The 15673-nt window shown below is 32.5% G+C and overlaps 1 protein-coding gene across 1 annotated transcript; it reads right to left on the minus strand.

Annotated features, from left to right (window-relative positions):
• Positions 1-5796: 5796 nt before the first annotated feature.
• LOC127731315 (ras-related protein Rab-43-like) lies at positions 5797-13026 on the minus strand. Its single transcript, XM_052240318.1, has 4 exons — positions 12760-13026; positions 8041-8224; positions 7276-7421; positions 5797-6047 (listed from the first exon to the last, which is right to left on the minus strand). The coding sequence occupies exons 1-4, from the start codon at positions 12931-12933 to the stop codon at positions 5940-5942; spliced, it is 612 nt and encodes a 203-aa protein (XP_052096278.1). The 5' UTR covers positions 12934-13026; the 3' UTR covers positions 5797-5939.
• Between the last annotated feature and the right edge of the window lie 2647 nt (positions 13027-15673).

The raw sequence follows: 15673 nt of genomic DNA on the forward strand, positions 1-15673 counted from the left end.
ATAAGGTCCAATTATTTTTTCTGCAGAGTTAAAACTTCAACTTGGAACTTGGAACTTAGTTTAACGTGTGCTTGAATTCTAATTGCTCGGAACTTGACACCACCAAAGGAACACTCAGATTGCAAAGCTAAATTAATAAAAGAGACTGCTGTCATTTACAATGTTTATAATATACAAATGAATCCTTCGTATACTATCGGAAAGAAAATACTGTTATGAAGTTTTCAATTTCTTAAGTGAAATATTTTTTTCAGAAGAATGTTAACTGTAATTTCTTGATAAATGAATAATTCTAACCAAAGATAAAAACTACGATGACTGTTCAAAATCCTTATTGATAAATACAACATGGTTCCTTGCACATTTTATTTTCCCATCGATATTGATTATGATCCAATAAAAATTATTCTAAAGTCAATATGAAAACAAATCTTCTTAAGAAGAATTCAATGACTGAAGATATATAAAACTTATCGTATCAAGGGTTGTTTTTTTCCGACATTGCTTTGAAGGTTCAAAATACACAATCAACATTTTAAGAAAGAAAACAATTAATTTCATGAACATTTAATCTAAGCTTAGTGAATAACGTTTGTCTTTTTAAGAAGGGTACTAGTTGCTCACAGTATTGGTACCACTCAGCGTTACATGACGTTCCCAATAAAACGACGATTTTGACGTTGTTCTAAAGAACGTTTCAAGCGTATTAGCTTTTTACTTATATATGTGAAAATGCTGTTTAAAGTGACCGTAAAATTTACATTCTTCTAAAAAGTATTCATTTTGCAGAGATTTTCGAAGTTGCTTCACTATATATTTTCATTTTTTCAAGCCGGGGTTGGCATTAATAAATGCAAACTTTGATATTCAAATTTTCATAGAATTAGAACATTATTTGAAACACATGCAACATTTTTAATTTTGTGTAAAAATTGTCTCCAACAGTAATGTTTAGCACGGAATAACAATTTGATGTCTTGTAACATGATTTAAAATCTGTTTTGTATATTATTTAGCGTTTTTCATTTTCAAAATTCAAAATGTTTTGAAACTTTAAAACTGAGTTTGATACTATGAGTGAAACAAATGCAGGAAAAATCTGAGGCTACCTCTATACTCTTAGGACGAACGTGGTTCCAACATATCACATTGAATGTCTTTGCTAATAACCTTCGATGTCTTATTTTCTTAATTTTCTTTTACTTTTTGTGTTTTATCTTTTTTTTCTTTTTCTTAAAATTTAGCAATGTTCTCTTTGCCAGAAGACGTCTCCAATCTTGGCTAGTGAACTTGTTAATATTTCGTTCCTGGTTTCTGTCTCTTTTCTTCTATTATACGTTTCTACTTGTTTGCTGTAATTTGGTAATTTGTCGCCCCTTTTTTTCAATTTATGTTAACATTCAAATGGTTCTTAATTGGATCATGTGAAGGTTGATTGACGATCGCTAGATATTTTTCTTTTCATAATCTCATTTTATCAACACTTTATTCATAAGAGGTCCGTTTTATTAATTTATAATAAAAAGTGGCTTATACTAGTATTGTAATTCCTATTACATAATCTATCAGGTAATGTTACGTATTAGTTCACAATCTTGACATCAATTACAATTTTTTTTTTATAAATCTCTAACGAAATACTTGATAAAATATGCAACAAGTTTGAGTAAGAAATACGTGTTCTAAGCTGCCATTGTCAACTTTCAATATTTTAAGGTTGGTCGGGGTCTAAATTATTTTTTATTAAATAAAATGTTTTCATTGATTACAATTTTTTTAATCAGGATAGTGTTATCAGGCAAATAATTCAAAAAATAATATTTTATGAAAAAATTTACACAGGTTCGTGCATAAATCAAGCCGTAAGTTTTCTCCTTTGAATTGTTTTACATTTGTCATTTCGGGATCTTTTATAACTGACTATGAGTTATGGGTTTTGCTCATTGTTGAAGGCCGTACGGTGACCTATAATAGTTGTTAACTTCTATGTTATCTGGTCTCTGGTGATTTATTAAGAAAACGAGAACAGAGATTCCGTTTGGTTTTTTTTTTTTTTGCTTTCGGAAAACACATTTTACGAGCTATCTTTTCATCTGATATAATTCACAAACTAAAGCTTCAAAAAAGGTCAGCGATTCATACTTTTTTATTCTGCAATTATAGCATTTTGGCAATGTATGGAAAACCTTGCCCCTTTTTATATATACTCAAATCTACCTTAACCACTATTTGATTAACAGCAGGCCGAAATCCGATTTTTAAACATATGATTATTTTTATGTGACAAGATATGTATTTTTTAGTTACTACTTTAGTACATATACATGGATCAATGTTTTCTGAAACGAAGTACTATGTACTTTTTATACTATAAATTGTTTTTGATTTAGCGCTCCCAATTTCAACATATAACTGAGTATCCGTTTACACTAAATTTTCTTTGACATTTTTAGACCGTTTCCAAACGGGTTATTTTCGGGTTTTCGGTTTCAATGTTTTTGATTTTGTTTTTAAAAGTATAAAAAAAGCAATATTCAGGCCATGTTTTCTGGCGTTCTGCGAAGATAAAAAAAGGTAGATCTACTATACACAAAAATTGAACATTTGCACACAGCAGATTGGTCGATTGATTTTTTGGTGTTTAACGCCACATTCGACACTATTGGCTATTTCGTGGCGGTCAGTTTTTATTGGTTGAGAAAGCCGGGGTGCTTTAAGAGAACCACCGATCCACACAGCAGGCTGTTTCAGGTTGATTTAGTGATAAAAAAAGAGGAAAATATGATGTCAATTTGATATATATATACAGATAAACCTGCTTAAGAAACCACCTGTATTAAGCAAAAACCTGTGTTATAAGACCATTAATTGTAGGTCCCTCTGCATTTCATTTCATATAGAATGAACATGTATTAAAAGACCACCTGTCATATGAAACCACTTTCCTCTCCCTAAAGTTGTCTCATAAGACAGCTTTCAATGTATACATACAGCGTATTCAATGTAGTATATTTATTAGTATTTGAAATTCTCTCTGCCTTTTTTTATAAATTGGTTATTATAATGCAAAGAATATTAAACTTCCCGCAAAATATACGCCTTCAAAAAATATGGAAAGAAAGAAATTTTGGAAGATGTGGGGTCCAGTGCATGGGGTTTTTTTTCGAAAGGGTTTGGAGTGTCTGTAAATATATACAGTGGAACCTGCTACATGTTTGTGTGCAATCCATCATATTTGTTGGACAACTATAACCCTAACACTGAGTGCATTTGATTTTTTCTCTATCTCTTTCTCTTCAAATTAATGGAAAAGAAAAGTTCCATTTACAATTTTAATAGTCGATCGTCGCATCGCATGCCTATGTAGCAGGCAATTCTGTTGGAGATCCGAGTAAATAAACTCCATTCTGCCTCACATTACTTCTAGAAGTATCAATCTTCTTTTTCATACACATGCTGCTAGGTAGATGACTAGAGATTGTTCTATCCACAGTACACAAAAACATGATTGTAAGCTTTACTGAAATGTTCATGACATACACAAGTATTTCTCTCGTAAGATTTTTTGTTAAATGAGTCGCTGCGACAAAAAATGATTGCACGTTATACCGAAATGTTCATGACTAACGAGTACTTTTCTCGTTAGACTTTTTGTGAAATTTTTTATTCACATGTATATAGTTTCGATTCTTTTAATAAAAACGTTGGAAATTAAGGATAGGGTGTATAGCTTGATTTTGAATCGTTTATAATATGGCTAAGGGGGATAGATAAGATGAGCTCACTTTTGATCGCATTTTCATTTTCACTGTATGTTGCTTTTCTAAAAGTGAGACTGTGATCATATGTAATCTTGTCTCACTTTTCTGGCCCCGGAGCCTTGTCTTTATGAAGGATCCGAGTTAAATATTTAGACATCTTAAATCATTGATACAATGCAGATCTATATTTTAATGCATATTAAACGAGAACCTTATTTTATTTAGATCAAACCATTTCATGAAATTATTTTATGCCAAATATGCAAGAAAAGTCATGTACAGTTTAGCGTTATCATAACGTGAACGTCAAGTTACAGTTATGGGGACATGTCATTGGACATCTTAGATCGTTTCGTATTTTCTACCTGCAGCTCAAACAAAAGTACATATCATATCATTTTAGAGGAAATTAAATGTATTTTCCATTCATATCAGTTAAAAGGTGTTAAAAATTGGAGATCAAGTAGAATTTCGTTTAATAAACAGCCTCCGAATTATTCTTTATGTTATTTTGTCCATCGGGACATTTTATTAGACACGGGAAAACTGACGATGTTATGAAAGTAAGACCGCAGTTACATAATGATGACTTCAGATAGCTTCTTTAGGACATGTATAATTTTTCTGATATCATTAAGAGCCACTTACATCTATTATATCTTATAATAAAAAAGGCAGAAAGTTTTTATAAGGGTTGAGCAGCACAGTGGGACATTTTTTCTCATCCTAATCTAAACGCTTCTGAGATCTTCTTTCACTCACAGTTAACATTGTCTATGATGCCCTTTTTCGTTAAAGGTATACAATGCAGTTGTAAAATTTCATCACATTTAACCTACTAATTAATCCGCACTGGGATTTCAATGACGTGCATAAAACAAAATTGTAACAGCGGGACACCCTTAAAATGACGTTATAGGCATCGAAATGAGCAAAGTTTTTCTTTACATAATATACAAAGCACAAAATCATCTATGTTATTGATTTCTTTGGTTTATTTCCTTTCGAATGATATGCAGAACATGGATATTTATTGTAAAGGAAAAGAGCTTGAGTTGGAATAACCCGCTATCTATCGCATTTTTCCAAAGAGACACCAATACCGTGCGCAACGTACAAGGAATTTTAAGCGAGTAAAAGGTGAGAATCGGGAAAAGTACTACTAGCAGTACACATCTTTAAGGGAAACTTTGAACTAAAGAGTAAGAAGACACCACAAATAACGACCTTATAAGAAAACAGGAACTTAGAAACAAAATAAATGATTAAGAAAGATATGTAGATTTTTTTTATTAGTTTATGAAAACTGATGGAGATAATCAAAAGAAAAACATCAACGATTTCCCTACGTATGAGAAATTAGTTTAAATAGCCACACTCTTCAAAATATCTCCTTAAAAATATTTTCTAGCAACAGAAAAAGGAGTGGTTAGGATGATAAAAACTCAAAATCTGCAATAAAAAAATATTAAAAAATGTGTTTAAAAAAGTTAAGTTGCACGACTTACAACATCTGAACCATCAAGAAAAAGTAATACAACAACACATAAGATCACAAAAAAAAAAACACAAAAAAAAACAAAAAAAAAACAAAACAGTATATAGGAAAAAAGAGCATTTTTATGTTCCTTGTGATGAATAAACAAACATTTATCATCTCTTCAGCTTATATGTTAATTTTAGAACAAGAATTGTCTATTCTTTTCAATCTACTTCCAAATATGGTCGTTAAGAAAGATGCAGGTAATAGCAATTTTACCAACTCCTTTGAAAGTGCTATCTCTCCTTCTCTAATTTTTATGCTATTTTCTCTAATATGGTAATCATTTGTTCTAATATGTTTTTAAATGATAAAGTTATAATTAGGAAAATTCAAGAACCCCAAATTTTCGTATTGTACTACCATCAATTTCAGATTTGGCTTCGTGATGAAATTATCTATATATTTTACCTCCAAGGCTTACACCTTAACACATAATGTTCTTTTTACTTTTTGAGAAACGGAGGAAAATAAATAAACTGAATAAGTATTGAACAATGGAAAAGATAATTGTAATTACTATAACTTGCTACACACCTTTAAAATATAACAATGCCTCATACGAACAGAATTGTAAAAGAAACGTCATACATAAATTTTTCCTCTAATTTTTAATAACTTTTTAAATATTTTGAATGTTAATATCCGCAACATCCCCACCAAGATGCAGTGTTGTCTGGCAGAAAGTCTAGCTTTATAGAGTCAGAACGATAATCCATAGGTTCAGAATGTGTCCTGTATAGTTCCTAAAATAAGACATTATCGTTTGTGGTTTGAATTCTATTTTATTCTACATGTATGTAAAAGTTAAGATAATTAATCAGCTACTTCATTTATATGATTTTTAGTTTAAAGCTACTATATGCACAGGCTTTATTTGTTTTTACAGTTTTGATTTAGAAGAAAAACCGACATGGTTAGAAAATACAAATTACTAACACAATTCTATATAAATATTCTTGTAATGGTTAGAAAATACATAAAATAACACCATTACAAACTCAATCCCAATTTTATATTTTATTTTTAGAAATTTACCTGTGACGTCACTTTTTGTGGCGTTGATATATTCGTGTGACGCACAGTTCATAATTCTATTGTGGTGTAAATGGGAGGAGTCCGTTGTTATTCTGTGGTTTACATGTTGTAATGTACTATTATATTATTTATTTATGTATGTCTCTGTCCTGAGTGTTCTTGCGTTTAGTTGTAATGTATTCCTGTCACGTAATGTTGTCATTTTAGCGGTATTTTTAACATTGCCATAAAAGCGGGAGGTTTGGCTAGTCATAAAACCAGGTTCAACCCACCATTTTGTCTTAAATAAAGGCAACAGTAGTATACCGCTATTCGAAATTCATAAATCGATTGAGAAAAAAACAAATCCGGGTTACAAACTAAAACTGAGGGAAGCACATCAAATATAAGAGAACAACGACACAACAGAAACACAACACTTAAAATGTCCTGTACCAAGTCAGGAATGTGGCAGTTGTTATCAAATAGTCCGTTTCTATGTATGTTGGCGTTTGTTTTTGTAGTAGTTCAGTGTTTATGTTGTTCCGTTGTTTTCCTCTTATAGTTGATGTGTTTCCCCCGGTTTTGGTTTGTGACCCGGATTTGTTTCATTTAAATCGATTTATGACTATTTAACAGCGGTATACTACTGTTGCCTTTATATAGCAATTAGTTTCAAAAATAGGTGAACTGGGCGCGGCTACAATAGCAGATTCCTACTTTTATCATGCTTAGATATTCACGATATGTAAAGATGTATTCAACATTTCCGAGTTTTCGGCATTTCTTTACTTTGGCCAGAAATAACTTATTCTTTGTTTCAAAGATAAACACAAGCGTTTTTTTTTGTAAAAAAAACAACATTTGGAATATATCTACTGTCAGTATGTATATTGGGTTAAGAACCTATCGATCAATTGACAACATGTATGGTCAACATCGTTTATCGTAACTTACCTGAGCCAATTTATAAAAAGCATCATCTACATTTCGGCCATCTTTTGCGCTTGTTTCTAAAAAGGACATCATATTATGTTGCCTTGCAAAGCGTTCGCCATCTGACGAACTTACTGTTCGACTACTCAATTTATCACATTTATTACCTGCAAATATAAAGCTGTATAATTTTTAAAAAGAAATCAATCTAGAATAGATGAACTGTTTGAAGTAAATTAAAGTATATAGTGAGTTGAAGTATACCATTTATCCCTTTTAGGTCGCCATGAATTATTCTCACTCAGTATAATAATTCTGCAGTAAAATACAATATTACTTTTATCGATAAATAAATTCGATAAGCCTTATGCATTTAGAGCAGATGGGTAAAATCATGCGTTAAAAACACATATTTCCAAACTCGAATCACTTGTATAAGACACTCTGTTGACAAAATACATGTAGGATAGGCTGATAATTGTTTGAGTAAGGATATTCGTCATTTTTTTTTATATCAAACGGCAATATCTAACAATTAGACAATTTCGGCATTTTTGCAATCTTTCCTGAAATGTAGTTTTAAATGCCTAAATCCAATATTGATGACATAATTCAAATACAATGTAACTTGTAGCTGACTAAAAAATGTCTTGAAAACGTCTGAAGAATTTCATATATGTTTGATAATTTTCAAAATCGAGAACACAAACAGTAGCCTAATCACACATGATTCCTTGTATTAGGTGTTTACAAGATAAACTAATAAAGTAGTGTCGTAGAGAATACCTAATAATATTTGTGGAATGTCTTCACCACTATTTATTCTGACGTCGTTCATCCATCTAACGCAACTTTTGAGAGATTCAGTGTCAGTGATGTCATACATAACTAAAACGGCATGTGCATTACGGTAATATCCTTTTATAAGACTTCTGAATCTCTCTTGTCCTGTCGTATCCCAAATTTGTAGCTGTTAAGAAAAAAAAACATTACAAATTTATGGAAATGATTTATAGAGTAATCTCATAAGTCACGTTCCAGAAACCATTAGCAGTACAGGATAAGTTCTCAATATTTCTATACGGGATGGGTTATGCTCATTGTTGAAGGCCATTCGGTGACCGAGAGTTGTTAACATTCGCGTCCTTTTGGTCTCTGATCTATTGTTTTCTAATTGGGTATCATTCCGTATCTTCTAACTCTTATATACATGGTCAGCTTATCAAGTGTTACATGATATATGAACGAAATAATACAATTCACTTAAAAAAACGAAATTGTTCTTATATGAATTCATACGGATTTCGAGCTATTTCTCACGGGAGCGTAGGGTCTCTAATTATATAACAGACGTGACGCTGTGGGTCACGTGTTTGAGATGTCAAACATATCAATTATGTGCAATATAACGGACGTTATATAACAATTGGGCAGAAATTTATAAGTCAACGGGTCATAAAAGAGAGGCGAAACATACCAAAGGGACATTCAAACTCGAAAGTTGAAAATAAACTGATAACGACATGGCAAAAAAAGAAAAGGACCAACAGACAAACAACAGTACACCAAACACAACATAGAAAACCAACGACTGAGTAACACGAACCCCACCAAAAACCGGGGGTGATCTCAGGTGATCCGGAAGGGAAGCAGATCCTGCTCCACATGTGGCACCCGTCGTGTTGCTCATGTTAGTACAAATCCGGTGATAAAAGTTTAATTCGGTAGGTCACATTTGGGGAAAAGAGGACAGGATTGTGGTTACGACAACCGGAACATACCCGTTGTCATCTGTGAAACAGATATTCCATAACGGTCAACCATCTCGTGATAGCGTCCGTAAAATTTACGATGGGATGATTTCAACTTCACCACTCTTGGTTTAATAGTTTTTTTGTGAGCTGCAACGCTCTATCAAGGAAATCATGATAGGAAATACCAGCCCTGGAATATCGTATCGACTGGGAGATATGCAGGCGCTGCTGGAATGTTGCTACATAGAGATGGAAAGTTCACAATTTGGAAGCTGGGTTCATCTCTTTTGTTGTATAGTTTTGTCGTCAACCGACCCTCATTGTGAATTTCTAAATGTAAGTCAAGAAATGAGGCAGACTAAACTGTATCTGTATCCTTTATCTCAAGTTCGATGGGATAGATGCGTTCAACATAGTCACCAAACTTTGAATTATTTAATCATCTATATAGCGGAAAGTAAAGTTAAAGGATACTAGTAATGCTAACTTCTTTTCTTTCTCCCTAAGAAGCTCTTGTATGAAATCAGCCTCATATGAATAAAGGAACAAATCGGCAAGAATAGGAGCACAGATGGTTCCACTGGAAATGCCGGTTGTTTGCTGTTTTTTAGTATCCAAATCTGATTCACGCCGCCTCTAGAATGGGTAGTTTCACAATAACTTTGAAGCTCAGCTTTGATTGCTGATAAAATTGATGTTAATAATTTGAAAGTGGTTTCGTGGAGCACTTGGATGCTCAGGAATGTATCATTGTTTTTAAGGACACTTATGAAATTTAGGTATCAATACAGTGAAGGAAAATCCAGTTTGATATTTCAAAGGAACAAAGAACAGACCTATGATTATCCAGGATTTCCTCCTTGGTAAGTGTCGTGTGGGTATATGTTTCCAAGTGAGTTGTAAATAACTAATGCATTTAACAAGCAATTTATGTAATGTGATTTACACACAAAAAAGATTTTGTTTGGGGCTTTATCTGCGGGGACAACAACATATTTGTCCTGGAGGTAGGACAGGTGTTTTGCAATATTACGGTCTTTAAAGATTGATGTAGCATGTGTATTCATAGACCAATTGAATTTTTTAATTCTGAATTGTATCAACGACCTCACAGTCTTGATCCATTCGGAAAGAGTATTTACATCTTCTTTCTCGCGTTTTACCCATATTCTGTATTTTGAAGTTGTGTTTCCAATTGATAGATTTAGGCTCACGATATTTCGAGCCTTTTGATAACACATTTCGAAGAGAAGTGTTATTGACAATGTTTAGGTCACCAGTAATAACGTGGCGAGTCGGATTAAATATGAATGGGAAACTAGCACAGCTGCAATCAGGAGGTTTAGACTTGAACTCGTCAATATTGAGATCCTGCAACACGTGTTTGTAATAGAAAATTTTAGTTGCAATTGGTTATGTATCGGTATAAGAAATGATAGATACAGACTGGTCTTTAAAATAGGGATGTATTTTCGAGTGAACTGATTTATGATGAAGGACATTGCCCAAGTTGATGGCATCGAGACCAACGGATTTTGTATAAATGGCTGCAAGTCATTGATAGAGACACCATGGAGAGTACGTGATGTATAATTATGATGACCATGACTGCGTCCACGTCAAAGAGTAGAGTTGAAAATGTTTATCACATTCACCGAGTTACAGGAAGGACTAGATAGAATACTTATACCATCAATTTTGTCATTGCAACCATATGGTGTCGCAGTTCCCAATTCTCGAATCCAGTAGTCTTTCTTTTGTCTACGGAGAGATGTTGCAAGATGAGGATTGTTAATCCTTTGGTATATTTTTTCGATGATGCGAACTTGCATAGAAAATGAAAACAATAAGTTATAAATTTCATGCGTTCGAAGCGCTTTTCTGGATTTACCTTCATCAGGAACGCTAAAAGCCGAATATTTGAAAGCCAAGAATGTATAAGAGCCGAAACAGTTGAAGAGCTATATGACCAAAAAGGAGCTAAAAAAATAGCCAAATCCATCTAAGGTCAACTTTGCCTTAGGGCATTCATAGAAAGAATTGAATGATCAAGTTGTTTAAAATGCTGGCAAACAATGTCGCTATGTTCATCTTCTATATAGATGCCTATAAAAACTGTGCACTGATCATTTTATCTATTAATGTGAATGATCACATGTGGTCAACGTCACAGATTGTATTTCTAATAACTGGGAAATATATAATTGGTTATGACTTTCCTGTAAAATATATGTATGGGAAGCAAAAATCAGTATATGGGGAAAGGGTTTGAACATCAGCCGGATTTCTGTACGTAAATTTGTATGTTGAGACCACCCAATTTTTGCTCTATCTATGTATTAATATATTGAATTAAGAAGATTTCTGTAAATATACGAATTGAATGGTTAGTTTTTGAAAAAGTTTGCAAAATGTGATGGTATTTTTTTATTTGATTTTGTATAAATTGTCAAAATCACATCAATAAATAAAATAATATGATATCGTCCTGATGCATGTAAAACTGGACTTAGGTATCCATCAAATCTGTTTCAATTATCATATTCATTTTTTCCCCCAGAAAACCATAAATGATTCTGAATCGTAAAGGTTTCGTGCTTTCTATATAGAAAGAAAAATCATGAAAGGAACTAATTTGTTTTCCATTATCGACTTACCGATTATACCGTTGTTGTTCAATCACTTTTTCAGTCTTTTGTTGTTGTTTTGTTTTCGTGAGTGTGCTCATTTACAGTTTGAAACAGTACTTAAATGTTACTTTTGGTTTTTTTTGACATATCAAAAATGTTAATTAAGGATGTAGCTGTTTGATATCTTCTACGAACCACAACCGATAAAATTTTCTAAAATTGTGTGCACGATCAACACTTTTACACCCCAATAAAATTACAAAAAGGAGCATTCATTTCTTATAATTACATTTGTATGCTAATAAGACCATGAAAAAAAAATTATCAAGTTTTTCTTTTATTGTGGAAGCACGTGTCATCACGAATGTAACCGATTTCATTTTAATATGAAGGTTAATTTTTGAATGACGCGCGATTGTTTTTAGCCAATCAAACTAACAGATTCTTGTGAAAGATACATGCAATTTAAATATAAAATAAAAAAGACAAAGGGTTTACTGAGCATAACAATGCATAGTCTATTCATACTATATAGGTTTAATATCTGTTATCACTGTGTATGCAAGTAATTTATTTTACACTGTGTAGTTATAGAGTCCTTTTGGTAACTAAATAAAACAAAACATTAGATCAAAACATATTTATCAAACAAAGAATGCGAAGGGTTGAGATAAAGAAATGTAGTTTATCCATGCCATAAATTCACATACCGTCGCATGTAAAGGACCTTCTTAATTGTTCTCCTTTCGCATGTCTTTATATTGTTTTGTTTGTTTTTTGGAGAATTTGGTGTTAATAGTAGATATAGAGACTGTCAATGTTTAATTTATTCACATCTTTTGGGGCTTTTACCAAGGTTGATCTTAAATTGTCGATTAATATGACAGTCAAAACAACAACACATACCGCGTACCCAAAGTATTAAATGGCCACGAAATAATGTGACGCCCTAGATCCCACAATATCAACAACTAAACCACCCAAAACATCCAAACAGCTACTTAGGACTAACCCAAGTGACGGTGGGAATTTCACCTCAAATTATAATCATATCATAATAATTGAGACAAACTAGCTCTTAAATTAAACATGTTAAATATTACCAACTTTAGAATTTGTACCTTTACTATTTTACCATCAAGTTGCAACGTTTGTACAGTGAAATCTACACCAATGGTCGCCTTGCAATCTCGCTGAAAATGTCCTGTAGTGAACCGTCTAACAAAGCTGGTTTTCCCGACGTTAGCGTCTCCAACTAAAATTATTTTGAACAAATAATCGTATGAATCCCCCATTTTGTTAGTTTCGTTTTTAAATCATAATGACTTATTAAAAGACGAACTAATCATGCAGGGTTAAATAATCGGGTTTTTTTCATATGTTAAATGTTAACATTACAATTACTTCCCATATAATGTGAACTAACCGCCTGAATTTAAACTGCTTTGAAAGATCTTAAAATGATTGTAATAACTTTGTTATTTACTTATCATCATGGAATTTACTACTTACATTAAAGACGATAATCACAAGTTGAAGAAAACAGACAACACCATGGCCAAAAGAAAAAACGACGAAAAACAAACAACAGTCCACAAAATACTACACAGAAATACTACACTAAAGATTGAGCAACAGCACTCCCTACCTAAAAGCGGATGAAGCTATGATGCTTTGTAAAGGGTAGGCAGTCCCCGCTTCACAAGTAAGGTTTGTTAATATATGTTACTAAAGGCAAACAAATAACTTATTAGATAAATAAAGTCTATCTAAACATACCAATTATATAACACTTCCAAATCTTGTGGTGTAAAGAAAGTCTTTGATTTTCTTTAATTATGCTGTTGTCTATTTGTATAGACTAAGTTTCAAATTTTTCTCTTTTTTATCAAGTAATTTCCATTGGTAGATTTGTTCGTGCTGTTATATTTTGAGTCATGTCTAATATTTTTTCTGCATAGTTAAAGCTTTAACTAAGCAAGATTGTGTCCACTACATAGTTTTGCCTATCACACAGCATGAATGAACTTGAATGTAAAAGAACCCCATTTGCATAATTGTAAAAAAATGTATGCAATCTTACAGGAGAAAAAATTAAGAAAGTAGATTCATATGTGTTTCATAATTATGTCTTCGAAAATTCCCTCCATTTATATCAGGGTAATAAATGACCCCTATTAACCAGGTCCACAAACAATCATTTAAATAAATAGCCACGACATCTAAGCTGACTAAGAAGTAAAATTAATATTATTATATCAACTGTTAGAATACATGTTTTATTTTGTAACTCGTGAAATAAAGGTGTTTTTTTCTTCAGGAGATACAGATACTTTTAATTGGATAAAACCTGGGACAGTGGTGTAACAGCTCAACATAAGAACGTTCTAAACATGGTCTTCGTAGTCATAACTATCAACCTAGATAGTTTTTATTTGTTGAATATCAAAATATGTATTGGACAAATGTGTTTATAGGAAAATGATCTCATAATATATTCAACCTGTATAAACGTTATTAGTATGCTCCTCTGGTTGGTGTGTGCCTTCGTATTTGTATTTATCAGCCAAGATAGTAACAATGGGTATATCAGCTTGGTCATAAAGAAATGAAACAATTGAGTTGACTGCAACACAAAACTAGAGGCTATAAAGAGCATGTGTCGCTCACCTGCACCTATAACAATGGCCACTTTTTAGTAGAAATAGGGGGAATAACTCTATAAAGAGTTAACTAATAATTTCAGTCATGTTGACAATGTTACGGACGCCATCACGAGTTGGTTGACCGTTATGGAATAACCGTTTCACAGATGATATCGGATATGTTCCTTATGTCGTAACTACAATAACCTTCCCTTTTCACGAATGTGACCTACCGAATTAGACTATTTACCGGATTTGTAATAACATAAGCAATACGGGTGCCACATGTGGAGCAGGATCTGCTTACCCTTCCGGAGCACCTGAGATCATCACCCCCAGTTTTTGGTGGGGTTCGTGTTGCTTAGTCTTTAGTTTTCTATGTTGTGTCATCTGTACTATTATTTGTCTGTTTGTCTTTTTATTTTTGGCCATGGCGTTGTTAGTTTGTTTTCGATCTATGAGTTTGACTGTCCCTCTGGTATCTTTCGTCCCTCTTTGACAACATACTTGTAGATCTTATCCTGCTGATAATTATTCCTTTTTAAAGTTTCTATGTTTCTATTATAGTTTTCAAGATAATGGGCAAAAAATGCAAAAAAATGTTAAAAATTATCATTGAAGTGCAATAACTCCAAAAACGAGTCGACTGATTATGGCTTATTTGTAGATCTTGTCTTGTTGATAATAAGTTCTTTTCAAAGTGTCTACCTATCTATTACAGTTTTCAAGATATTAGGCAAGGATGGGAAAATCGTCATTAAAGGGCAATAATTTCAATAAGGAGTCAACTAACAATTTCGATCATGTTGAGTTATTTGTAGATCTGGTCTTGCTGATCATTTTTGCTATGTAAAGTTTCTATCTATCTAATATAGTTTTTAAGATGTGAGGCAAAAACGCAAATAAAATGGTAAAAATCATCATTATAGGGTAACAACTCTAATAAGGAGTCGACTGAAGATTTCGGCCTTGTTGACTTATTTGTAGATCTTGTCTTGCTTATCATTTTTGCTTTTATAGTTTCTGTCTATAAAAATAATAGGCAAACATTTTTAAAAATGGTAAAATTCATCATATTTTAAGGGCAATAACTCCGATAAGAAGTCGTCTGACAGTTTTGACTTTAAAAGAACAATGGATAGAGCTCAACATTCTGAACAATTTTGCCCTTGTTAGATTTTCTTTATTTAAAGCGGTTTTCAAAATAATATGCAAAACTTGCATTTTACCCCTATGTTCTATTTTTAGCCATGTCGGCCATCTTGGTTGGCAAGCGGGATCATCGGACACATTTTTAAAACTAGATACCCCAATGATGATTGTGGCATAGTTTGGTTAAATTTGGCCCAGTAGTTTAAGAGAAGATTTTTGTAAAAGTTAACAGACGACG

The sequence above is a fragment of the Mytilus californianus genome, unplaced genomic scaffold, assembly GCF_021869535.1.
Source record: "Mytilus californianus isolate M0D057914Y unplaced genomic scaffold, xbMytCali1.0.p SCAF_1, whole genome shotgun sequence".
In the NCBI taxonomy this organism is placed as follows: Eukaryota; Metazoa; Mollusca; class Bivalvia; order Mytilida; family Mytilidae; genus Mytilus; species Mytilus californianus.

Excerpts from the sequence above, each read along its gene's own strand:
- LOC127731315 (XM_052240318.1), bottom strand. The coding sequence starts at position 12,933 with ATGGGGGATTCATACGATTATTTGTTCAAAATAATTTTAGTTGGAGAC. Across the intron at positions 8,225-12,759 it reads TTGATGGTAAAATAGTAAAG|CTACAAATTTGGGATACGAC; the intron begins GTACAAATTCTA and ends TTTTCTTAACAG. Across the intron at positions 7,422-8,040 it reads CATTCCACAAATATTATTAG|GTAATAAATGTGATAAATTG; the intron begins GTATTCTCTACG and ends TTATATTTGCAG.